Source organism: Dipodomys merriami, unplaced genomic scaffold (genome assembly GCF_024711535.1).
Source record: "Dipodomys merriami isolate MVZ:Mamm:240054 unplaced genomic scaffold, mDipMer1.0.p SCAF_36, whole genome shotgun sequence".
In the NCBI taxonomy this organism is placed as follows: Eukaryota; Metazoa; Chordata; class Mammalia; order Rodentia; family Heteromyidae; genus Dipodomys; species Dipodomys merriami.
In genome coordinates, this window is record NW_027205159.1 from 403,140 (window position 1) to 430,743 (window position 27,604).

The 27,604-nt window shown below is 36.8% G+C and overlaps 1 protein-coding gene across 1 annotated transcript in view; it reads right to left on the minus strand.

The window, feature by feature from the left end:
* Tmem131 (transmembrane protein 131) overlaps positions 1-27,604 on the minus strand; it is a 192,035-nt gene that overhangs the window by 119,146 nt on the left and 45,285 nt on the right. The window contains exons 2-3 of the mRNA XM_069988476.1: positions 21,689-21,750; positions 7,676-7,716 (exon numbers count right to left, since the gene is read on the minus strand). Coding sequence (XP_069844577.1) covers positions 7,676-7,716; positions 21,689-21,750 — 103 coding nt within the window. The remainder of the gene's footprint in view (positions 1-7,675; positions 7,717-21,688; positions 21,751-27,604) is intronic.

The window sequence follows — 27,604 nt, forward strand, 5'->3', positions numbered from 1 at the left end:
TACTCCCAAACCACAGTCTCACAAATGACTGGTCAAGTCTTCCTTTGTCATGAACAACAAACAAGGAAGACTTGACTAGTCATTTATAGGACTGGAGAACCCCAACCTAGCAGTATGAACCAATGTTCCATGAATGTTCCTGGTATGGCATAGTGTAATCAACTTTATGTGTCCCAGAAATTATGAGGAAAAACTTCAAATAAAAAAATCTAGAATTTTTCATTTGCTAAGATATTAATCACAATCAACTACAATTCTAAACACTTCAATATAGTGCTCGTCTCTATGAAAATAAAATTAATGTTATATAGCTAAAAAAAAACCTTCAAAACAATGATCCATGGCAAAAGCTATCTATAATCTGCAAATCAAGACTTTCTTGTAGAGCAACTTCTGCAAGTGTTCCAGTTCTAAATTATGAGTAGTTTCAGGAAATTCTCTGGGTTCTGTGTGGTACTTGGAGCATCTTTGGGGTATTGATTACTATTATGCTCATACCAGTTTTTCAGCCTAGTTTCTCCCTCATTAACATTTCTTTTTGTTGTTGTAATTTTTTTCTCCTTCAATTTCTACTTAGGTTTTTCTATCAAGCTTCTGGATAGAAAAATTGTTTTTTTTTCTCTCTTTTTTTTTTTTTTTTGTCAGTCGTGGGGCTTGAACTCTTGACCTGGGTGCTTTCCCTGCGCTCTTCAGCTCAAGGCAAGTGCTCTACTATTTGAACCACAGCACCACTTCTGGTTTTCTAGTGGTTTATTGGAGATAAGAGTCTCAGTTTCCTGCCTGGGCTGGCTTTGAACTGTGATTCTCAGATCTCGGTCTCCTGGGTAGCTAGGATTAGAGGCGTGAGCCACTGGAACCTGGCAAATTGGCTTTTTTGTCTCTTGTTTTTCCTTGTCTATGTTGATATCAGAGCCTTCATAACAATTCCCCCACACTCCCTGACAATGCCAAGTGGTTTCTCGTGTATCATCTCATTTTGTCATCTCTAAGGTGGACAGTATCTAGTTCATTCACTTTTGCCTGCAGATAAGCTCTATTAAAGAATCTGGTTTTCATACATTCGGTTCCTTAGCAATTCTATTATTGTCAGTTTTCTCATCCTGTGACTCCAGTAAGCCTGATTCTGGTACCTCTGTTAATTTAGAAGTGCAAGAAAATTTTAGTCATTGTTCATCACCTCCAGCTGGAACCTTTTATAAACTTTTACGAGTTATTCTTTAAGGTCTGTAGTTGACTTCATACTGCTTGATGGAGGCTCCTTTCATTTCTTCTACATTCTTAAAAAAGTTCTTTTGCTGATTCATCAGATATTTTTCTATATAGCTCGTCGCTTATGACTGAATGTTCTAGAAAGGGTATATTCTTCATGTAGCTGCTTCCTGTTTTGTTGGAGCTGTTCTTGACAGATTAGAATTTTTCTAATAGATATCTTTCTTGGTGCTTCCACTGTCTTTCTGATTAAGTTATCTTTCAATATGGGCAGTTTCTGTTGTTTGCAGCATTTATTTCTGTCTTTAATATTTGTGATTATGTATGACTTCTGGGACATTCAGGAAGCAAGCCCTCAGAACTTACATATTCACATAGATTCTTTGTTCACCTGAGTTGACAGCTAAAGTGAGCCTTTGGATTTTTACCCACATTGTGTCCAGGTTTAAAACGTACTTGGAGTTTTTTCACTTGGGGATGTGTACAACTAAGATTGGTGCCTATATGTCCAAGATCACACATGGCCTTATGCCTATTAGCAGGCCATTTAAATTTCAGTTCTTGCCATTTAATTCACTGCCATTTAAATTCTGTTGGATTAACCCTGGTAGGCAGAAATATCTGGTGCATTATTTCTTGTTGTTGAATCATCGTAAGGGGTTTAGCTTTTTTGATTTTCACATTACCCCTAGAAGCCAAAAGTCCAGTGGCTTGGCTCTAAGGAGTTATGGTGAGATATACATTTTTTATGCCTATTGAACCTCTCAAGCTTAATCTCTTGGGAAGAATTAGCCTTAGCAGGAGCCCAGTGGGTTGACCAGCTACTTTTGGGAGGCTAATGGCTTGATCCATGATCTTGGTACTCTTGGTGGCCTCATCTAGTTCAGCGTCCTCCGCTGAATTAGTTGCAGTAGCCTTATTTTCAATGGATGTGGCCTCAGTTAAAATAGCTCTTAGTTTCCTATGGCAGCCTTGGATCTGGTGGTTCTTGCTTTTACTTTTTGAAAGTTTGAGGCTTGTGTACAATATTAGTGGGAGAGTCAGCCTTGCATCATTTAAGCTCCTTGGCTACATCTCTGGCAGCCAGGTGTTCATGGCTGGATCGTCTGCTCTTTTGGGGATCAGGTCAAAACTTAACTTCTTAGTGATTTTGAGAAGGACCTTCCTAATTTAACATCATCTTCTGATGAACTAGCCTTTGTAGTGGTGTTTCAAACAACTCTGCCCTCAGCTCTTTGAGATCTCACAGTTGTTTTTTTGTTAATATGGTATTTAAGTTTAATACTTTGCATATTCAATATTTGCACATTCAAGGTAATAGGCACTGAGGACACACTGCACTGTTTTACTTCTTTGCCTACAGAATTAAACCTAGCTTTGAATTCAGCATTCCAAAATGGGCAACTCTTTGCCATTTATGATAAATAATGGTCTGGAGTAGTTTAGAGTTCTCTACTGTTTCCAGGCTCCTATTTGCTGGGCAAAATTAAGAAATTCCTCTATTGCATGTTTTCTGTCACTGGTCCTACAATCCTAAAAAATTCTGTCATCAGACTCTCCAATGCCTTGAGGGAGGCTTCTTCCCAAGCCATAACTCATTAAATTCTCTTTCTCTTCCACAAACAGAAGATGTGATCACTGCTGAGGACCAGGAGTCCTCAAACTGACTTCTTAGAGTCTGTGCCACAAAGCTCAGCACATGCTAGCTGGGGTGGGCAGCTCAGGTGATCTAACTCTTGGCTTCATAAGTCCTGCTCCTAGGTCATGGTCCCAACAGACTCGGGGGGGGGGGGGGCTTTCCTACTTTACCCAGGTTGCAAGGACTTCTTAAAAAAAAGAATACAGACCCCAGGTCCTCCTCATTGGAGTCCTACTGGCCCCCTCCCCAAGGAAACTCAAAAGTAGGGATTTGGAGGCCAGAGAAAAGAGCGACTGCCAGTGGGGCAGCTGTGGGCCCAGGCAGGGGCTTAGGACTCAGAAGACAAGAGGCAATGGTAACCCAGTGCAAAGGCCAGAAACTGAAGGGACCTTGGTAGTGTGGATGGCCACAGGCCAGTGCTGTACTCTCTGCCTCAACCCACTCTGCTACTACCCCCACAACTGCCTGCTCAGATTGTTTAGGCTGCTTGGCTGACAAGTCCCCTCTACTTCTTATTTATAATATATTCTGCTTTGCAAATACCAGTTAGTGGGAAAAATTCAGTAAATATCAGGGGAGTCCACATTTAATGTGAGACTACACAGAGATTAAAACACTGGATTATCAGGCAGAAGACAAAGAATTCTTATTGAATAAGAAACTGTTAAGGGCTGGGAAGGTGGCTCAATGGTAGAGCGCTTGCCTTGCATGCATGAGGCCCTGGGTTCGATTCCTCAGCACCACATAAGCAAAAAGAAAAAAGCTGGAAGTGGCGCTGTGGCTCAAGGGGTAGAGCGCTAGCCTTGAGCTGAAGAGCTAAGGGACAGCGCCCAGGCCCAGAATTCAGGCCCCATGACCGGACTCCTCCCCCCTCCCCCCCCAAAAAAAAGAATCTGTTGATTTTAAGTCTCATCTTCTTAATATGCCTAATAAAGGGCTCAACAAGATACTCACTTAGGGTTTTTTGCAATTAGAGCCACCTTATATAATAGTCTTCATCAATTTTCAAATCCAAATTCAAACTCTGATAGCTATATAGAATAAGTTTTTCCTTAATTTTTTATTGTTATTAAGGTGATGTACAGCAGGTTTACCATTTCACCATTTCAAAGTCAGGTAAAGAGTACATTTCTTTTTGGACAATGTCACCCCTTCCTTTGCTCTTCCCCTCTTCCATCCCCATCCACAAGTTGTATAGTTCATTCTCAACAGTGTCTACTGAGTACCGCTGCTGCATTTGTTCACCTTACACAGTGTAATTTTTTTTTTTTTTGGATGTGGGGCTTGAATTCTGAGCCTGGGCAGTCTCTGAACTCTTCAGCTCAAGGTAAGGACTCTACCACTTGAGCCACAGAGCCACTTCCGGTTTTCTGGTGGTTAATTGGAGATAAGAGTCTCATAGACTTTCCTGCCCCAGCTGGTTTTGAACCTTGATCCTCAGATCTCAGTCTCCTGAATAGCTAGGATTACAGGTGTGAGCCATGATTACAGGTGTAAGCCACTGGCACCTGGACACAGAGTAATTTTCAACACAAAAAAAGATAACAATGTTTGTTGTTATATGAGTACATGTATTTTACATATATTTTCATTAAAATTACTGTTTAAAGAAGAGCTCTAGCAGTGTTTGGACTGTGTACCATGAAGTCATATCTAAAAAGAACTGAGTAAGTGGCTATGTTCTGATTATCATGTGCCACTTGATATCGATACTATACCTGCTTTTCTATGTCATACATACTTTAAAATGACAGAGCATAAGCCATAAAAATAGTTCTTAGTTGGTTGATATGAGGCATAAAATCTAAAATTAGACTTAGATATTGCTACAAGCTGAAGTGTGTCTCTCCGAAGCTTGTATGTTGAAAGGCAGGCACCATCCAATGTAATGGTAGTTGGAGACAGGGCCTTTAGAAGGTAATTTTGTTTAGACAAGGGTTGAGGATAGAATGGATCCTCATGATAGGATCATTGTTCTTATAAGAAGAACCAGCAAAAAGAAGAAGAAGGAGGAGCAGGAAGAGGAGAAGGAGGGAGAGGAGAAGGAGGAAGAGAAAAGAAAGAAGGAGAGGCAGAAGCAGCAGCAGCAGCAGCAAAACAACCACAACCACAACCACCATCACCACCACAACCACCATCACCACCACAACAACAACTAAGAACTCTCTATCTCGGTCAATCTGTCCTTCCTTCTTCCCTTTATCTTCTGTGAGGGCACAGTGAGAAGAGGAAAAGCCAAGAAGTGAGTGAGTCTTTACCAGGAAATTAATTGGCCAAAACTTTGATCATATACTTCCCTGAATAGAAAACTGTAAGCAATGTTTGTAGTATCTATTGTATTTTTAGAGTACCCACTGCAGACTATCATAGGTTTTGGTCCCTAATCAAGTGCCATATTCACAGTAAATTGCATACTAATTTGAAGCTAATGTTTGTCCAACAAACATGTGGCCTTGGTCACACATATGAAATGTGAAATGTGTATTCTAAAATGTTAGTCAGCAAATACTGAATCCGTGATGGTCTCTTCTCTCTATCCCTGCCCCGAATTCTTGCGTACTTAATGTTACTGGGTAACTAAAAGCCTATAACAGGAGTATCATTACAACTTCCAAGGATAGGTCACAAAAGATACAGCTTATTCTTTGGAACAATCACTCTTAATTCTACCCATCATACTGTAAGGAAATCCAAACTAGCCCATGTGAAAAGAACACATAGAGAAGTCTCCAAATAGGCATCCAAGAGACAGCCAACTGAAATCTCAGCTAACAAGCCAGCAACAACATTTAAGTGTTTAGGCCTCTAGCTCCCAGCTACCATGTCATTCCCAGCTTTGGTTTTTCCCTAGCTGAGGCTCCCAATCATCATGAAGCTGAGACAAGCTATCATTGCTGTGCCCTTCCTGAATTTCTGACTTCAGTGCCACCAAGTTCTGAGGTAGTCAGACAAATATAATGAATAATAGTAAAACGTGAGATGAGAACATACCTACTATACAAATATGGAAATTCATTATACTGAGAAAATACATCAATAAAAAGAACAAACTGTACAACAAGGAGAGGGAGTTATTACAGGTATGAAAGGTTCAAAATAGAAAAACATGTTGAATACTGAAGGATTTTCATTGTTACAATGAAAGAAGTTTTAATTGCCTTATTCTTAATCTGGTAATTTGACATTTTTCTCTCAAAACAAAATTTTTGTTGATACAGCCTGCGTTTTGCTGATCTAAAGACATTCTCCAAAGTACTTTATGTATCCAGGCCTATTAAAAAGTCCAAATGGAACTAAGTGATAAAACAAGAGGCAACAGCTTCTTGTATTGCCTCAGCCACTTTCACAGTTACGTGCCTGATTTCATCAGATTATTTATTGATATTTGGGAGAAGTTATACTGGAGACTAAACTCTGGGCTTTGTGAATGCTAGGCAAGTGCTCTACCACTTGAATCTTTAAAGACAAATTTGCTATTCTTTCATTCTAAGAACAGACTGACAGAGTATTTTCCTAAAAACATGAACTATAAAGTAATTGAATTTTTAAGTCTATGAAATGGGTTAATTATCTAACTGCACTAATACATGGCCAGCATACAGAAACTGCAACTATACCACAATGCTGAGATCTGAACTTCTTTAGATCTATGGTTCCAACGGAAGCAATCAGTAAAAGTTGAGGTGAACATAAAACAGCTGTTGGAGCTAGGCATTAGTGACTCACATATGTAATACTATCTACCGAGGAGGCTGAGATCTGAAGACCATGGTTTGAAGCCAGCCAAGGCAGGGAAAGTCTGTGAGACTCTTCTTTCCAATTCACCAGCAAAAAGCCAGAAGTGGTATTGTGGCTCAAGTGACAGAGCACCATCCTTGAGCACCCAGGCCTTGAGCTCAAGCCCTAGTACAAGCACAAATATATATTCAAAAGAATCAGCTGCTGGAGAGACTGGATGTTTAATTTTTTTTAAAAGCCCTTGCTCCCATTAAGTATAAGCAGCAGACATTCACTGACAATGCCAAGGAAATCAGGCCAGTATTTTCCTTTTATCTTTTCTTCTAAAGGACATGAAAAGGAGCCAAAACACCAAAGAACCTGGTGATGGGGAGGCAGAGAAGGTGCCTTCTAATAGTACATGAGGTAAAATCAAATGCTACTAATACAGGTAACCTGTGTTTAAAAGGTTTCTTTGTGTTACAAGGCCAGGTTTCTCATTTCTGAACTTCTCCTCTGGGGAGACCCCCTGGTCAGTTGAGAGTAGCAATGGTCATTCCATAAAAAGCAGAGATGGCCACAAAAGAAGTCACTAAGAAGTTACAAAGCTGATTTTCTTACAAGGCAAGGAGCATTTTTAGTTGTGAATAAACACCCTTTGTAGGTATTTAGGTCACTGGGGGTGGGAGGGTGCCCTTGAAAGGGTTTCTGGGACCTAAGCCCCCTCCTCACTCTTTCTGCTCCCTGGTTGATAGGGTGAGCAATTCTACTCTACCTTGTGCTCCTATGATGTTCTGCCTTGACTCAGACCCAAAACAGTGGGGCCAATATCTATGGACCAAAATGTCCAAACTGTGAGCCAAATAATGTTTTTCACTTTTACAAGTTTTCTTGGGTATTTGTTATAGTAACAGAAAGCTATCACAAGATACCACGTTACACAATTGCATCATGTGCAAATTCAGATTTAAACTTGATTTTCCATACATAACACTAGAAATACTATTTATATGACACATATGACACATACTATTTATATGACACATTTAACAAAAACCTAGGCAGAAAGAAGAAACTGAAAGTATATTTTACTGAGTACATAAGTTTTACCTTTTCTGTTGATATGAACTGAGTCCAAGTGTTGTCTCAGTCTGTAAAATAAAGAAAATACTCAAATCAGATCTTTGTACTTGTCATAAGTATGCAAAATTTTTATCTTGTATCACTTGGATTTTCATGTTTTATCAGATCCCAAAGTAGTATGTAATTCAAGTATGAGAATTTGTAACAAATTTTAAACATACATTAAAGTAACATAAAACAATGTGACCGATGATTGATTAGAAGCTTGCCGATCAACACAAATCCTATCTATGAGGATGATTCCCTTTATTAGTGTGAGGCTCTATGTTCCTATCACTATTCAGTTCTTACTAGCCATGTACAAGGTTCTGGAGGCCTACTAGCTTCTGTACTGTGGAATGTGAGAGTATTTTTAATTTTCATCAAAATGTTTCAATTATATAACTGGTATGCACATGTATATATAGATAAAACAAATATGGTAAAATGTTAATAGCTGTGTCTAAGTGGTAAATGTTTACTTACTGAAATTTGGTACTTTCTGTACTATAAATTTAACTTTTATTATGAAAATTATAGTCATTCCCACAAAGAATAGGTCAAATTATTTGCAAGTTACATAACTGATAAGAAGACATAAAGAATACATATAATTCAAGTACAGGGGAAAAAAAACAGACTTAAGTTTGCAAAGGACTGAATTAGGTATTTGTCTACACATACAAATAGTCAGTAGACACATGAAAAGACGCTTAGCATCTTTAGAGAAATGCATATCAAAGTCACAATAATACCTCTTCACACCTTTTAGAGTGGCTACTTATAAAAATAAAATATAAGTGTTAGCAAGGTGCCAGTAGATCATGCCATTTCCAGATATATGAAATTGTCAATACAGGCAGACAAGCCACAGAAAGCCAAAGAGAAACATAAGTAGCACATGTATCTGTCCTATTACATACAAAATGATTTTTCAGCCTTATGCAGCCTGTGGCCATACATTCCCCACCCCTGGTAGAAGAAACAGAATCCACATGCATTTATGTTAGTGAAAACATAAAATAAAAAAATGATTTTAGGAATAAACTTGCCAATTTCTTACATAGTTAAACATACACCTTGTATATGAACCAATCACTCTACTCCTAGATCTTTGCTCAAGACAAACAAATGCATGTACTCATACAAAGACTTGTATATAAATGTTCACCAAAGCTTCGTATAGCTCAATAATAGATTCTCTTAAATTTCCATCAGCCAGTAAACAGATACATGAATTATGGTATATCCATACACTATAACTCATAAATCCATTCATGAACAAAAAGGATAAAGGCTAGCAAATGATTGTAACATTAATAACTTATGATGAAAAGACCTAATATATAAATACATTTTAAACTCAACAGTGAAAAGACAAAAATGGGAAAACAGTATTATGATTAATGTACGCAAAAAACAAAGATAATTCACTCAACAAAATTAAATGGTCAATAATCATGAAAAAGATAATTATTTCATGAGACAATAACAAAAACAGAAAACAAAATCCTGCCTTGGCTCTCTCTTCCTCCCTTCCTTCCCCATCTCCTCAGAGAATCTGCATCCTACTGGGCCCTATGTATGCTCTGGCACAGCCATGGCTAACCCCTACCACCTACCTCTCTGTAACCACTGAGTGATCTAATTCACTTTTAGGTATTTTAAAGGTTTTTCCTCTGCTGGAGATCATTTGCTAGGTAAGCACTCTCTTAAGGCTAGGCAAGTACTCTCAGCTATCTTAAGTTGTTAACTCCTAACAACTGTATCTACCTCAGGTTTCATCTCTACTCACAATCACATTTACAATAGTCTAGCTCACCTTCTGACTTGGATGACAGACATGACAGATAAAAAATGAACCTGATCAGAAAATCTTGGTATTCCTCTTCTCCAACCTGGTTGTCACATAAACTTTCCAAGTAAATAATATCATTTTTCAAAAGCAAGCAAATAAAGTTAAGAAATCCCTGGATGACCACTGATTGGCAGAGACCTCTGTACTAGATAAATTCACTTGAGAAGTAAGTTTACCGAGACTACTCAAGGCCCTAGATAATTCCTGGGTCATATATTTTGGTATTCCACACAAATCCTATAGTCTTTCAAGAGAAATGTAACTAAATCTGATAAACTTGAAGTTGGTAATTCCCAACTTACTTCAAATTGTCTTCCCACTGTGTCTAATCAGAAGAGACAATTCAGAAGAGACAATTCAGACACCCACAATTCAGACTCCATTCATCTGTGGCAGTAGAACTCTTATCAGGCTCATTGAGCAGTAGGCTGCACATTCCAGACCAATTGAGAGCAAGCGCTATCAGAAAGCATCCTAACTACAAATAGGAATTGCCTGAAAGGAAAACAGAATATTCTTCTAGTAGAGTAGATCTGACTCTGCAAAAATATTTATACACCCACATATGAAGTTTACTTATGAACAAAATACAAATAACAATTTTAGGCCAATAACTTAATGGCTCTCAACTGAAGGCAATTTTGTTCACTAGGAGGTATTTAACTATATCTAGAGGTTTTTAAAAAAACTATTGCTGGATATTGAACCTAGATTCTTGTACATGCAAGGCAAGTAAAACTACCACTGAGCTACGTCCTCATTCCTCTAGAAATACTTTTGGTTGTTACAAGTGAGGTGGAGGGTAGCAGGGGACGCTACTACTAGCATCAAGTGACACTGATAAACACTTAACAATGCACATGACAATCCTCCCTCTACATCTAAACAATGAAACCTGATTCAATACTGCAAATAATGAAAAACACAGCATAAGCTTGACTTTCTAAAGAGATACCACTAACTTTACATTTTCATTTGAAATAGCAATTTTCACTGCCCCTCCTTTTTTCTTAAGACACTGAATGTATATGCAGGATTATATTTACAGGTAAGAAAACTAGGCCTCTGAAAGTTAATCTAAGATCAAATGGTAGAAGTCAGACTTGAAATCTGGTGATCTATTACTACATACATATTATGATTATGTGGCTAATATTAACTTCTTTTAGTTTACATGAGGTAGAGTTGGCCAAATTATTCCTAATAACTTTTAATGTGGTCACAACTATATATGCTATTATTGCTAAACACAAGGCATTTTTAGAAAAAAAAACGCAACTAAACATAATTTATCAGAAAACTGGGTTATGACTCAGTTGTGAACAAGGCACTAAAAGCTTTAAAGTAAGACAGGAGGGCCTGTACCATCTTAGGACTTCTTAAAAACAGGCACATATGGAAGTCAGTGGTACTATGAACTGGGTGACACATGAATGATACTTCTAGTGCAACGCTAAGTAAATATGCTTGAGAAAAGGAACCAAGTTGGTGATCAGACTATGCTTCTTTATTTTTTACAAGGGAATTTCATTTTAACAAGTCTACTTATATAAACAATGCCTCTTGATCACAATCATGCCAAACCATGTTTCTTTGTTTCTTTCATATATAAAATAATGCACCTTCTCCAGAATGGGGTATGAATCAAGAGTAACACTTTTTATTACTTCAATTTGTGACTTTGATTCTCATCAATTTAACCTACTTCATAAGGTTCTCAGAAAATAATCTCATATTGAAAGCAGATAAGACTATATGCACATAGGTATTGTGCCTTTGTGTTCTCCTAAGAGTATCCTCCTTTGGACTCACTATGTATGAATGCCTAGAGACCTGTATAATTTATCATCCCTCAGTGTTTGTTGTGTTTTTTAACCATCCAGTGTATAGATTTATAGGCACATTCTAGCTACCACAAATGAATTCTATGTTTCTCTGGGTCTGTCTTACTTTGCTCAATATAATTTTTTCTGGTACAATATTATTCTTTCTGAAGGATGAGCAGTATTCTATTGTGTATGTATATACCACATTTTCTTGATCCATTCATCGACTAAGGGGCATCTGGGCTGATTTTTCTTGTCTATGGTAAATAATTCTGCAATGAACATGGCGTGCTTCAAGAAATGGAAATGAGGTTTTTTTTTTTTTTTTCTTTGTTGCTGTTTTCATTTTCTTTTCCTTTTGTCTTGATTTTCTTTCATTTGTCTTTGGGAGGGTAAGGAAGCACACAGAAATGATGGAACAAAAGATGAAAAAATGTAGCTGTGGTACTCACTAGACACTATGTTGAAAACGAACAACTTGTGGTTAGGAATGGGAGGGAAAAACTGGGAGAGAGCAAGGGAAGGGGTGACATTGTTCAAACAGAAATGTACTATACTTTTTATCTGACTTCTGTAATTGTAACCTCTCCATATATTACCTTTATAATAACAATTAAAAATGCACAAAAGGAAAAAAAAAGAAAGCAGGTAAGATCTATGAGGCAGGTTTAAGAAATTTTTAGCTCACAAAAGTATTGTCAGACTTTTCTAAAAATTTTGGCTTTCTGTACTTGCCCGGGTATGTATCTTTTTAATATTAACTTTACTGAGAAAACTGTAGGCTCATATGTAGGTTTAAGAAACATCACAGAAACATTTTCCCCCAATGTAACATCTGCAAAAACTATGACACAATATCACAATGAGAATGCTGACACTGATACAATCCACTTATCTTAATCAAATTGCCCTCATTTTACTTGTACTCGATTGTGTGTTTGTGCAAGTATTAGTTCTACATAGTTTTCTCACCTGTGTATGTTCATGTGTCAATAACCACAGTCAAGACACAGAAGAGCTTAAGCATCTCCAGTACCTAGTATACCAGCCTTCTATAGGAATATCTACTTTCCAACTTCTCATGTCCCCAAGCCCTGGCAACCAATGCCCAGCTACTCGTGTGAAGTTTTGCAACTTTAAAACTGTTATGTCATCACTCATATATAATCTTTTGAGGCTGGCTCTTTTTATTTAATCTACTTTGCTAGAAATTCCAGGTTGTTATATCAATAATTAATTCCTTTTTATTACTAAGTAGTATTCCACAGTATGGATGTAACACAGTTTATCCATTCATCTATTGAAAATTATATGGGTTGTTTCCAGTTCTGACCTATTGCAAATAGAGCTTCTGTAAACCTTATTTATTGGTCTTAGGGAAAACATAATTTTTCATTTTTCTGGAAGACTACTTGTGAGTACAATTTTTGGGCCATACTGTAAATGCATGTTTAATTTTCTAAGAATCTCCTAAACTTTTCCAGTGCTACTAGTATGCTCCTAGCATTCATCCCAGTATCTGATACTGACTCTATTTTGTATATGTGGGGATTTAATTTACACTTTTTCTGATTGCTAATAAGGCTGGACAATTTTTTATGTTATTTTAAACACTTACATATTCTCTTCAGTGAAATATGTGTTATATATTCTACAAACTAGGTCCTCTATCATATAAATAGCTTACAGGTTTTTTTTTTTTACTCCAACCTGTATTCTATCCTTATACCATCTTCAAGTAGTCTTTTGTGAAACAAGTTTTAAATTCAATAATATTTGAATTCATTGTCTTGTCTTGCATTCTGAAGATTTTCTCTAAAAGTTTTACTATAGTTTTGTTTTACTTCAAGTCTTTGACCCATTCTGAATTAAGTTTTTGTGTAAAATGAAGTTTATCTATATATACTTAATGCTACTTTAATTTTAACAATTAATTTATTTGGTGAGACTAGGGTTTGAATTCTGGAGCACACACTTGCCAGTACTCTGTCACTTGAGACACGCCTCCAGCCCAATTAATGAAAAGCTGGTTAATTGGGGATAGTCTCAAGACTTTTCTGCCAGGCTGGCTTTGGATTTCCAGCTTCCAGATCTCAGCCTTCTAAGTAACTAGCATTACTGCATATGCTATAATCCTTGGTTCTATTTTGAAACTTTAAAAAACTGTTCTTTGTTCCTCTCTCCTTTTTAAAAAAAAAATTGTGATGAGGTCTTAGTGAGTGGTCTAGAACTCACCGAGTAGCCAGGCTGTGGTCTCAAACTAGTAATCTTTCTTCTGGTTCCCAACTATCGAGATTACAAGTATGTGCCATCATGGCAGAAAGGCTGTTCAAGTAAGCTAAGTGAGCTACTTAATTTTTTAAATTATTAATTTCATAATACAGGGCAGGAAATAGTATAGAGGAAGTAGTATCAAAATAGTGATGAAATAGGGAAAAGATAAGTTTTAAGAAGATTCAGACATTAAAACAAACAGAAAACAATCTTGTGTTCATATAAGCCCTATCTTCCCTAACCAAATAACTTTGGGAAAAATCTTGTGTAAAGCACCATTCTTTGAACTGTAAAGAGCTACATAGATAATAGCCTCTGATAAAGAACTTGTAGTGTTCCATGCATTTCTCTACTCCAGCCATTGGTAATCTACTTTATAAGAAGTGGGAGTTTCGGATAAAATTGTGTTTTATGTTTGTTTTAAAACTGCTTATATACAATAAAAAACTGTGCTTGCAAAGATCACCAATAGGAAATTAATCAAAGAATTAACTTGTATTATATTTGGTTAGTGGGATACAGGAGTTAATTCCTCCTGACCCTAATGTAAAGCACAGTGGTTAATAACTTAGGATTTAGAGTTACATGCTTTGTCTTGAATTACAGTTTTATCATTTACTAGTCACTTATTTGGATACTTAAAAGTCTTTATACTTCAAGCCGGGCGCTGGTGGCTCACGCCTGTAATCCTAGCTACTCAGGAGGCTGAGATCTGAGGATCGCGGTTCAAAGCCAGCCCGGGCAGGAGAAACCGTGAGACTCCTATCTCCAATAAACCACCAGAAAACCGGAAGCAGCACTGTAGCTCAAGTGGTAGAGCGCTCGCCTTGAGCTGAAGAGCTGAGGGACAGCGCCCAGGCCCAGAGTTCAAGCCCCACGACCGACAAAAAAAAAAAAAAAAAAAGTCTTTATACTTCAATCTGTGAAGCAAAATATGTTCATATACCTAATGTACTTAAGAATTTAGAAGAGCTAGGGGTATAGTTCAGTGGTAGAACACTTACATGCCATAGCATTCACCAGGCCCTGCCTGGGTTCAATCCACATCACCATGGGAGAAAAAAATAACCTAGAGGAAGGCCTGGTAGATAGCAATACTGAATAATATAATTGCTTCCCTCCCTCATATTTTCTAAATGTTCTAAAAATTTCTAAAATGTTTCTTTATAATAGAAGTACTTCATTTAAAACAAAAGATGACTACTTATAGGCCTCTGTACAAGCCAAAATGTTTCTCACTTGATAGCTTTTCTGTGATTCAAGCTGGAGTTGTCTGAAGCTTCAAATGTACTGGTTGTCCCATATAGCTCAATCACATGAGGGGAGAGTGATACTGGCTATCATCTGTGGGCTCAGCTGGGACCACTGACCAAAGTTTTGTGTGGTCTCTCCATGTGGTTTATATGAAGATATTATCATTACTGTACTGGTCTTGGGGCTTGAACTGGGAACTTTCCCAGAGCCTTTTTGCTCAAGGCTAGTACCACTTGAGCGGGCTTGTTGGTGTTTAATTAGAGATAGGAATCTTATGGTTTTTTCTGACAAGGCTGACTTTGTTTATTTATTTATATTTTTTTGGGTCCGGTTGTGGGGCCTGAACTCTGGGCCTGGGCACTGTCCCTCAGCTCTTCAGCTCAAGGCTAGCGCTCAACCACATGAGCCACAGCACCAGTTCTGGCTTTTTTCTTTTTGCATATGTGGTGCTGAGGAATGGAACCCAGGGCCTCATGCATGCAAGGCAAGCACTCTACCACTGAGCCACCTTCCCAGCCCTGACAAGGCTGACTTTGAACCACAATCTTTAGAGCCTAGCCTCCTGAGTAAGTAGTATTACAGTCATGTGCCATTGGCTCCTGGCCTATTAAGATATTATTATTGTGCTACATAGTATATATTCATTTAGTTACACAAATAAAGACTTCTAGTTCTCTCCAAAATAATCTTCAGATATGGTGCGATCCTAAAAAAAACAACAAACCTCCAAGGGGGAGTATATAAAACTAATTTTAAAAAGGTAAGGATACATAAGACATTATTGAAAAACAACAACAAAGTGAGAAGAATGTTCTACCAAAATACTAAAACTTTAAAATTAAACTTCTCATCAGTGTGGTATTCAAATTAAGACAGATAAACCAAGAAAAAAAAGAGCCTAGAAACAGGCACAAATATATAATTGGTTTATGATAAACTGTCTCTAAGAACACTAGGAAAAGAAGAGACTGGGGAATAGCCAGTACAAGATAACTAGAATAACTGAGTATGAAGGAAAGAAAACTTAAGCTCAAATGAACAATAAAAATGATCTCTACTTGAAATTATAGCTGTAACAGCTGTAATTGTGAAATGTAGAACAATAAATTCCAGGTTTAAGAAGATCCTAACAGAGAAGAGTTCTATAATCTCAGGACAGGAAAATTTTCTCTAATAAAGTATAAAATGTATTAAACATAATGAAGAGACCAACAAACTCAATTTCATGAAAATAAAGAATCTTTGTTCATTGGAAGTCACTATTATGAAGTCAAAGGGGGCAATCCTGGGCAGGGGATGTTTAGTGATAGAAAGTTTGACTAATATGTGAAAGGCCCCCAGCACTGCAAATTTGGAGAAAGCAATCTATCAAAATAAGGAATATATTTATTATACATTTAACCACTAAAGAGCTTATGTAACAGAATTAATCTTTTATATTGGTGGAAGTTCTAGGTTCTAAAAAGAGCTTGTATCTAAGTTTTATTAAAAACAAAGCAAAGCAAAAAAACTTGTATAGCTAGGCACTAGCAGCTCACTGCTTGTAACTTCTCAGGAGGCTGAAATTGAAAAGATCTTAGTTCCAGGTTAGTCTGGGCAAAAAAGTTCAAGAAACATTAGCTCAACAGAAACGAAGCTGGGTGGTGTGGTGGCATTCACCTATCATCTTAGCAACAGGAGTAGTGAAAATAGAAGGATCACAGTCTAAGTTGGCTTACACAGAAAGTGAGACTTTATCTCAAAAACAACCAGAGTAAAACTGAAACCACTGAGTCCAAACCACATTGGTACCCAAAATATAACTAAAAAATGGAATAAAAAACAGAGGCAGGCAACATGCATAATGTAAAATACAGTAAACAAATCTTTGCCCTTTAAAGTGGTAAAAGAGGGACACTTGGATTAGAAGTGGGTTAGAAGCCAAACTCATCTCTCTGGAAACTACAGTGTTATCTATTAAAATGGAAGATATACATATTCTATTACACAGTAATTGAAGCTTACTTCAGAAGAAATGTCCATATTCACCAAGAGATAACAAAAGTCAGCATTATTCATAATAGTCTAAGACTAGAAACAACCAAAATTCCACAAGCAGCAGAAATGACCCATAAATTGGGCATATCTATACAATGCAGTACAATTCTGCAATGAAACTGAGTAAGTTAGGCAGAGAATTTTAGAAACATTAATAAGGAGGAAAAGAAGACTTCTTCTCCCCACTAAGTACGAACTATATATACTTCAAGTCATGGATGAAACTATGGTATTTAGAAGTATAAGCTTAGATGGTAATACTATAGGAAAAGGAAATTATCATGAAATATAGGGAATGGCTAACTTTTGGGCTCATATACTGAGAAAGAAGCTGAGTAGGAGCTTCTGAAGGTGCTGGCTTTCTTTAATATTTAAACCAGGTGGTACTTACAATAGGTACTTGCTATACAAAAAAAAAACCAAAAATAGATTTTATATATTAATTATATAGTAAATATATTTTACAATAAACTCTTTAAAGAAATAATAAGTTAACAATAGTTTTAGATTCTCTTACACTCTTTAAGACTCAATATAGAGTCTTTAATTTAGGTAGTTAAAATTCAATTTACAAAATATATTTTCCTATAGTTTTTAAAGACAAAATTACAAGTAATCTCCATTCATTAATATGATGGAGCTTGTTTCCAACATTTTAGAATTCTGTTTACTACTCTAGTAGGATAGTGACAAAAATACAGTTATCTACCCTTTTTTCCTATATGCATCTCCATTTGTTTGTAGAAAGCTAGATTCAGAAGCCGTTTAATGTTTATAAGCATCTCTCTATAAGGAGATAAATGCTCATAAATGAAAATGCTTATAAATAAGAGTATCTTTTGTAAGAGAATTCCACTTCGTGGTAGAAATTTTTAATTAAAATTTTATAAAATCCCATTTTATAATCTTACAAAGAACAGGTCAGGAAGGAATCATTCTGACGAGTTAGGACTGAATAATGGCTAAGAAAATATTTGCCCAAAGCATCCTGTCATGGCAAATCTTACTTAGATCCCTGAAATGCAGATTTCTCTGGATCCTTATCTATTTTAAGAATCATTTAATTTTTTAAAATATATTCTTTTTTTTTTGTCAGTTGTAGGACTTGAACTCTGGGCCTGGGCGCTGTCCCTCAGCAATTCAGCTCAAGGCAAGTGCTCTACCTCTTGAGCCACAGTGCCACTTCCGGTTTCCTGAGTAGCTTATTTGAGATAAGAGTCTCACAGACTTTCATGCCCAGGCTGGCTTTGAACCATGATCCTCAGATCTCAGCATCCTGAGTAGCTACAGCACTTGGCTTTTTAAAAAAATATATTCTATAAGCCAACCAGGAATGACAATGACTGAAGCACTAATAGATTATGACTTCTAATCCTAACAAATGATAACCCATGGATGCATCTGAGTAAACCACATATGCTTCATTTTATGGACAGAGTCCTAAAACTAGGTGTGGGGACTTATTGGTATTGCATTCCTGCTCTAGCAACTAAATATTATTCAAATTATTTAATTTCTATAACTCTAATTGTATTTATCTCTAAGAATAATATTTTAGCCACTTTTTTAAGAGTCTGATGATTTTTACTGGCTTCTAATCAAATAATCTTGAAATCAGAAAAATTTACTACGAACCAAGCTACACAAAGTTAATATGAATTCAAGATCTGACAAGGAACACCATTAGATAAAATTCGTATTTTCAAAACTCCAAGAGAAGGTCGTTGCTTTTACTCTCTCCTGCTTTGAGAAAACTTCCTGAGAAATGCTACATTACATTCTTCCACTCTAAATATACCACATAAAACCATGAACTGCTTAAGAAATAGTCAAATCCATTGATAAATTATGCTAAAAAAAGAATACCATTATATTAAAAAAACAAAACTATTGTTTCTGGAAAACATTCTTTAATATTGAAATAAGCAATTGATTCAATGAAATAATGCTTCTCACATACAGCTATTTTGGAGGTCCATACTATACTCTTAAAGTAGCACTTCAACATTAGATATTAAGCAGTTTTAGATAAACCAACTGATACCACCTGCCTTTAACACTTCCTCAGTCTAAAACTCTACTCTTGCCATAAAATTCTGAACTCTCAACCAAACCCTAGTCTAAGCATTTGAGACGGTCCAAAGAACATAAGCAAGGGGTTGGGAAGGTGGCTCAGTGGTAGAGCGCTTGCCTTGCATGCATAAGGCCCTGGGTTCGATTCCTCAGCACCACATAAACAGAAAAAAAAAAGCCGGAAGTGGTGCTATGGCTCAAGTGGTAGCGCACTAGCCTTGAGCTGAAGAGCTGAGGGACAACGCCCAGGCCCAGAGCTCAAGCCCCACGACTGGACCCCCCCAAAAAAAGAACATAAGGAAAACGTATTCCCGTATACATGTTCTTCCATAGCCAACTCCCTCTGGATGGGACTGGTAAACTTCAGCAAAAATGTGAGTCACACTCCAGAATTTTCAAAATAGACTTGGTGGATTACCAATTTAAAATCTAGTTATCTTGTTCTTAAAGGACAAAGACACTGCCTCAATCCATAAAGAACAAACTATACTTAGGGAATTTTCAGCCAGGCGCTGGTGGCTCACACCTGTAATCCCAGCTACTCCGGAGGCTGAGATCGGAGGATTGTGGCTCAAAGCAAGCCCAGGCAGGAAAGTCCATAAGACTTATCTCCAATTAATCACAGAAAAAGCCTGTTCTAAAGCTGGCCTTGAGCAAAAAGGAGCCCAGGGGTAGCACCCAGGTCGGAGTTCAAGCCCCGGGACTGGCAAAAGAACCCAAAACAAAACAAAACAAAACAAAAAAAAAAACAGAAGGAATTTTCCAAAATATCACGCTTGATTTACCTGCCCTCAAGATCCTGAAATTGCAGGATAAAGAGAGTGAAACCTTCATTCTATAGATTCTCCAGGTCTCACCTTGAAACAGATTAGAGAACTAGGAAAAAAGGAGTCTAAGGTCATTTTCTAGTAGGAAGGCTATAAAAATATTGAGTTTACTATGTCACATTTCATTTTTATTTGTTTAAAGTATAAATGCCTTGTAGAAACTTTCTGTAGGTAGCATGTAACTCCTGCCTGCTATGTTTATGAACATCTCTTACAAAAGATATGAATGATACAGTTATTTTAAAATTTAGAAGCGGTTTCATCCAGAAGGCAAACTAGTTTCATTACTAGAGAAAAAGAGTTTGAAATCCTATCACCTTTCCTCCCCACTATTTGGCTTAGAATGTAAAATCTAAACATGAAGTTACACTAAAATGCAAACAGAAATCTCATTCTAGGTCCTTAGTAGTAACTATTTTCTATATTGTCTTGATCTATTTTTTCACTTTTTTGCCCTTATGATAAGCTGTAGGAAATCTCTTTTGAATTATTAGTCATTTAGTCACAACTAAGTAAAAAATACAATACCGACAACAACAAAAGAAACAAATGTACTTGGAGTGAGAACACAATGATTCCAGTGCAAATCCCATTCCACAAAGTCATGGGATTTTGGGTACTTCCCTAACCTAAACCTTGATTTCCCTTAGATACAAAATAATATACTGTCATAAAATATTATGTTACCAGACAGCACAGTATTTACAAGATACTGTCATCCTTGGTAATCAATAATGTTAACCATATATCATAAATGTTTGAAAGAAAGGAGGAAACACCTAACAATAAAAATCAGAGGGTTGATCCAGATATCATGGTACACAGTTATAATCTCAACATTTGAGAGACTGAGAGAGGCGGAGGATTGTTAGTTTGAGGCCAGCCTGGTTTTGTGTGTGTGTGTGTGTGTGTGTGTGTGTGTGTGTGTGTGTGTGTGTGTGTGTGTGTGTGTGTGTGTGTGTGTGTGTGTGTGTGTGTGTGTGTGTGTACAGTTATAATTTCAACATTTGAGAGACTGAGAGAGGAGGAGGATTGTTAGTTTGAGGCCAGCCTGGCTCTGTGTGTGTGTGTGTGTGTGTGTGTGTGTGTGTGTGTGTGTGTGTGTGTGTGTGTGTGTGTGTGTGTGCAGCCTGGCTGTGTGTGTGTGTGTGTGTGTGTGTGTGTGTGTGTGTGTGTGTGTGTGTGTGTTTGAGGCCAGCCTGGCTCTGTGTGAGTGTGTGTGTGTGTGTGTGTGTGTAAAAAACACAATGTTTCAATCCTCACTCTACCCTCTCCAACAGAGTGTTAGTGAAGATGGCTTTCACTGTCTCTTTCAGCTATTAAATTCTTTTAATTTTTAATTAAGAAGATTGAAGTAAGTTTCATGTTGTTATCTAAACTAAGTCTGACAAAATACTATTAGATTATACTTGTTAATTTTATGCATAACATATTTAAAGATGGAGCATAGGATTGCAAGTGGAAAGAGTACAGAGGTGAAATCTATAAAACTTATTATACATTCTAGAGGAGTTCTCTTCCAGATAAACATTTTGAGAACCAACATGTGAATTTAGTGTTTTCTTCACTGGCTTCCTACTTGACTTCATCTCTACATCCTCAGAACCACAGGCCCATACGCTTCCACCCCTAGACCAATAATCTTCTTATAAGGCTTTAATACAATAAATTTTCTTTATTAAGAAATCTTTAATCTGAAAGGTAATTCACTTAATGAGATTTATATATCATTAATAACTCTACAAAGTTTAAAAAATGTATTTCAGAAAAACCAGTTACTTTAAAATAAAATATAGTAAGATATTACTCAAGGTTTAACATTGAAATGTCTTCAACTTTACAAGAAAATTACCTGTAGTAGCCCTCCATCATCAAAACGCAGGACCTCTATTATGCTCTCCGATTGAATGAATGCTGTGAAGCAAAGATAAGAGATTATCACTGACGGACAGAAACTTGTTTGATTTTAGTACAACATTTTACTTTAAAGTTAATACCATTTTATATTTTTGAGATATATCATTTATAATGCTTTTTTGTATATGTGTTTATCTGAATTGAGGAAGGGAAGGAAAACAACAGAATGGTAAGACAAAGGACAAGTTAGGAACCAATGCAACAGCAATATACACAAGACAATATGTTAGAAATAATCTGTACAACTTGTGGGGGAGGACTGGAAGGGAGGGAAAGTTTAACAAGAAATGTACTTATTACCTTATTTATGTAACTATAACCCCCCTGTACATCACCTTGACCATTTTATATTTTAAAATACATCGTAGTCAGGTACAGTGATATATTCGTATAGTCTTAGTACTCAGGAGGCAAGAGAATCAACAACTCAAGCCAACCTGAACTACATGGAATTTTAAAAAATTACCCACTCCTTCTCATTTTCTCCCTCTCTTCCTCTTTCCCATTTACCTACTTTCTCTCTTGAGAAAAAGAAATACACATAAATATATTCTCTTTGTCTCTTGAGAAAGAGACATATACACAAACACATTGCTTGTTGGGGAATGTCTTAGTGGGAGAGCTCATATTTTTAGTATGTGTGAAGTGAAGCTTTGGGTGCAATCTTTAAACCAAAACAAATAACATACTGCTTCCTTGATGGTGCAGTTAAAGAGGAAAATATGAATAGTATAGAATTTTAGCAGATTTGAAAAGTTATAAATATAACATTTAAATTATATAATATGGTTAATATTAATTTAATGTAACAAAGTAATTACAATAACCTGGCCAACCTACTTTTGCTGTACTATTAGAAATCACAAAATAGAAATATTCAACTCTATGTAGTGATTTATTTTCACTGGTAGATTATTTGAAAAGATCATAAAGGCATGGAAAAGATCACTAGGGGACTATTTTCCACCAAATCAAAATTCTGTATCATCTATTTTGTGGTAATGATATGACCAGGAATCAATAGTTTAAAAGGGTCTCTAGGGAAATGGATAGGCAAATGGCAAGAAGTTATTCTGTCCCAAGAAACAGAACCATAAAAAGACAAGATAGGTAAGGGACAGAAACCTGAGTCAGTGGTAAAACACCTGCCTAACATGCGAAAGACACTGAATTTAAACCTTAGTACTCTCCCACAACCCTGCCCCCTGGGGAAAAAAAACAACAAAAAATACCAAAATAAACCAAAAACTAAAACTCCTCCCCCCTCCCACAAAGTATAGCTAAGATAGTTGTGCAGTACAATCTACATACAAAATACACATACAAATCTACAGGTAATTCTGTAATTACTGACTCATACAAATGTATGACTAAAGCAGGAATGGGAGACTGCTGAAATGTGTGAAAATTAAAAGACAAAAGAAATTGGATATATGTTATGTATTAGTATGAACAACCAAATATATAGATGGTATGAACAACCAAATACATTATGAACAACCAAATATAGACAGACAGACAGACAGACAGACAGACAGACAGATTAGTAAGAACAACCAAATATATAGAAGGGTATGAGACCCAGGTCTCTGACAGAAAAAGAGTTTCTAGAGAAGCAGAAAGAGACCAGAATGGTTCGGGTCATAATGGATTAAATTTGGTGATATCAGTATGAACTCAAGTTTGGCAAAATATAGATACAGAACATTATATGAAGAAATATTTATATGTGTATATACATAGTACATTTACATTTATTTCCTTGCTGTATCACCTAAAAGCAGTGACACTCCAGTTGAAATGAACACATGTACCACCCAGATCTTAGATTCTAGGACCATACTTCAGTGAAAGGAACTAGACAAGTGGCTGATTCTAAAACTGGAACAACGAATACAAAGATTGGGACCAGGGCATCTTATAATGCCAGAAAAAAAAAAGGCATAACCCAAAAGTCTGTTAAGAATATGATTGTGAAAATGGCAATACTGCCAAAGGCTATCTACAAGTTTAATGCAATATCTATCAATATCCCAACCTCATTCTTCAAGGAAATAGAAGAAGCAACCCAAAAATTCATATGAACCAATAAAAGATCCCAAATAGCAAAAACAATCCTTAACAAAAAGAACAGTGCTGGAGGAATATCAATGCCAAATTTCAAACTCTACTACAAAGCCACAGTCATCAAAACAGCTTGGTACTGGCACAAGAACAGAACCCAGGACCAATGAAATAGAACTGAAGATCCAGAAATGAACCCACAGATTTATAGCCACCTAATCTTTGATAAGGGGGCTAAGAAAATTGAATAGAAGACAGTCTTTTCAGTAAATGTTGCTGGCAAAATTGGTTAAATACCTGTAGAAAACTAAAGCTAGATCCTTATATATCACCCTGCACCAGAATCAACTCCAAATGTATCAAAGACCTTGAAGTAAAAGCAGACATCCTGAAAACACTACAGGAAGGAATAGGAGAAACCCTATATCTCCTGGGCACAGGCCAAAATTATCTTAATAAACACAAGTCAAAGAAAGGTTGGACAAATGGGACTGAATGAAACTGCAGAGCTTCTGCATGGCAAAGGACATAGCTAGCAAGATCAACAGAAAGCCCACAGATTGGGAGAAGATCTTCACTAGCCATACATCGGACAAGGGTCTCATATCTAAAATATACCTGGAACTCAAAAAATTAAATCCCCCAACAACAAATCCTCAAAGAAACAGTAAGTCTTTAGCCCAATAAGTGGGCCAAAGACTTAAAAAGAGACTTCTCTGAAGAGGAACTAAGAATGGCCAATAGACACATGAAGAAATGCTCAACTTCTCTAGCCGTAACAGAAATGCAAATCAAAACAACATTGAGATTCCACCTCACCCCAGTTAGAATGGCTATAATCAAGAACTCTAACAACAACAGATGCTAGTGGGGATATGGACAGAAGGGAATCCTACTGAATTGTTGGTGGGAGTGTAAACTTGCTCAACCACTTTGGAAAGTAGCATGGAGGTTCCTCAAAAGACTCCACATAGAGCTCCCCTATGACCCAGCAACCCCACTTTTGGGCATTTACCAAAACAAGGCCTTACTAAAGCTCCCAGCACAACTATGTTTACTATGTGTATCGCAGCATTATTTACCACAGCTAAGATATGGAACCAACCCAGATGGCCCTCAGTAGATGAATGGATCAAGAAAATGTGGTGTACACACACACACACACACACACACACACACACACACACACACACACACACACACACACACACACACACACACACACACACACACACACACACACACACACACACACACACACACACACACACACACACACACACACACACACTGGAATTCTATGCCTCCATCAGAAAGAATGACACTGCCCCATTTGTTAGATGAATGGATCAAGAAAATGTGGTGTTCTCACACACACACACACACACACACACACACACACACACAAAATGGAATTGTATGCCTCCATCAGAAAGAATTGACACTGCCCCATTTGTTAGGAAATGGAAAGACTAGGAAAAAATTATATTAATTGAAGTAAGCCAGACCCAAAGAAACATAGGTCCCAGGGTTTCCCTTATTTGTAATAACTTGTATACATCTAAGATAATCTTACCAGACAAGCAGAAAAGGTCAAAAGCTATGTACATATGACCATATAAGATGATGCCAAGGGAAATGAACCCTAAGATAGGGACACAAGAGGTTTTATCTTTGTCGCTGTTGTTTTTAATGTACTATGTGATTTTTTTTTGTTTCTTTTGTATGTTCTTCCCCCATGGTATAAGCCCTGTTATCACTATATTTGATTCCAGGACCCTGCATTTTGTATACACATTTTTCTAATTTGGGGAGGGGAAGGGAAATAACAAAATGCTGAAATAAGGATACAGGTTGACCCATTGTAACAATGAGATGTACAAGACACCATATTGAAAATGAACTTTACAACTTGGGGCGGGGAGGGAGGAGTTGGGGAAGTGGGGAGGAGAGGGAAAACAAAGGAGGGGGCAACAATGCTTGATAGGAAGTGTACCCATTATCTTACTCATGTAACTGTATCCTTTCTGTATAGTGGCTTTACAATAATATATATACATATATATATATATGTATATATATATAAAGAATATGCTAAGTAGGAGTCAATAGAAAGAAGGTCCAAATGACCAAAGCTAGAACAATGTGAGCAACAAAATGTAGTAGTATTGGATTATAACCTGAAGTAGAAACTAAACACTTATGAGCCTATACCAACATAAGAAAGTTACTGAATAAACTGAAGAAATAAGTATTCACCAAGAAGACCTCTAAATAATTTATGTATGCAGTCTGCTATCAAGAAAGTAACTGCCAGGTGCTGGTGCTGGTGGCTCACACCTTTAATCCTAGCTATTCAGAAGGTTGAAATCTGAGGATTGAGATTCAAAGCCTGCTGGAACAGGAATATCCACAAAATTCTTATCTCCAAATAAACCACCAGAAGTGGTGCTGTGGCTCAAAGTGTAGAGCACTAGTCTTGAGCAGAAAAGCTCAGGGACAGCACCCAGGCTAAATTCAAGCCATACAAATGACAAAAAAAAAAAAAAAAAAGTAATTCCTCAATTCCTAAAATATAAGATACATTTAGTGACTTTCTTACAAAGAATACAGCAACTACAAGATCAAGGTCAACTCTCGAGTCATGTTGACAGTGTATACCTTTGATATGATGTAACAAAAATGTTGAAGTACTCTTTCATCCTTCCCAAAATGTAGTCCCAGTTTAATCATGAGCAAAACATAAATATCTTCCATTTAAGGGACATTCTGCTAAATTCCTTACTTAAAACTGTAGGTCATTAGAAATGGAGACAGTCTGAGAAACCATCACAGACAAAAGCTGCCTAAGGAGACATAGTTATAAATGTGGTATCTTACATGTACAGAATCCTGGCACAGAAAGAACATTAGGTTAAAAATAAAGAAATCTGAAGTATGAAATTCTGCTATTAACATATATGTTGGCATTGGTACATTAATTTAAAAAACTGCACAATACTAAAGAAAGATATTAATAAGGAAAAACTGGGTGAGGGGTAAACAAAAACTCTATCTGCAATTAAAATAAATCTCAAATTGTTCTAACATATAAAGTTTATTTTGAAAAATAGCAAACAATGGCATGCCACTTGCCTTTAAATGGAATTCAATTCCTGTCTTTAGATCTTTTTTTATTTTAAGATTAATTTAAATAAGCTGGGTGATGGTGGCTCACATCTGTAATCCTACCTACTCAGGAGGCTGAGATCTGAGGATCATGGTTCAAAGGCAGCCCAGGGAAGTGAAGTCAATGAGACTAAGTCTTACCTCCAATAAACTACTCAGAAAAATCCAAAAGTGGCACTGTGGTTCCTTAAGAAAAGGAATCTCAGTGACAGGGCTCAGGCTCAGGCTTTAGTGTGCAAAGGAGTTGCATTTAACAAAGTAGTCCTGCAGGTCTTTTAGCTTACTTTTTGATCCTGTGTACCTAGCTATGACTAGAACTTAAAGAAATAAGAATAACACTCAGAAGTCTGAGTTTTGAGACTGTTGGGCTACACACTGAGACCTTGCCACAACACAAAATAAGAACAGAGAAGCATTAATAAGAACTTTGCTAATCAGATGACCTAATCTAGACAGTATAGTCTTATTTACTGATCATCTAGTATGCACATCTTGATTTTTTAAAAAGGAAACTACTGTTATCTATTCCTTATGTTTCTTTTCCACCCATGTCTAACTACTCCACTTCTGCTCTCCCCTGCCAGTACCTATCCCATAGAGGACATCCAATAAACACTGA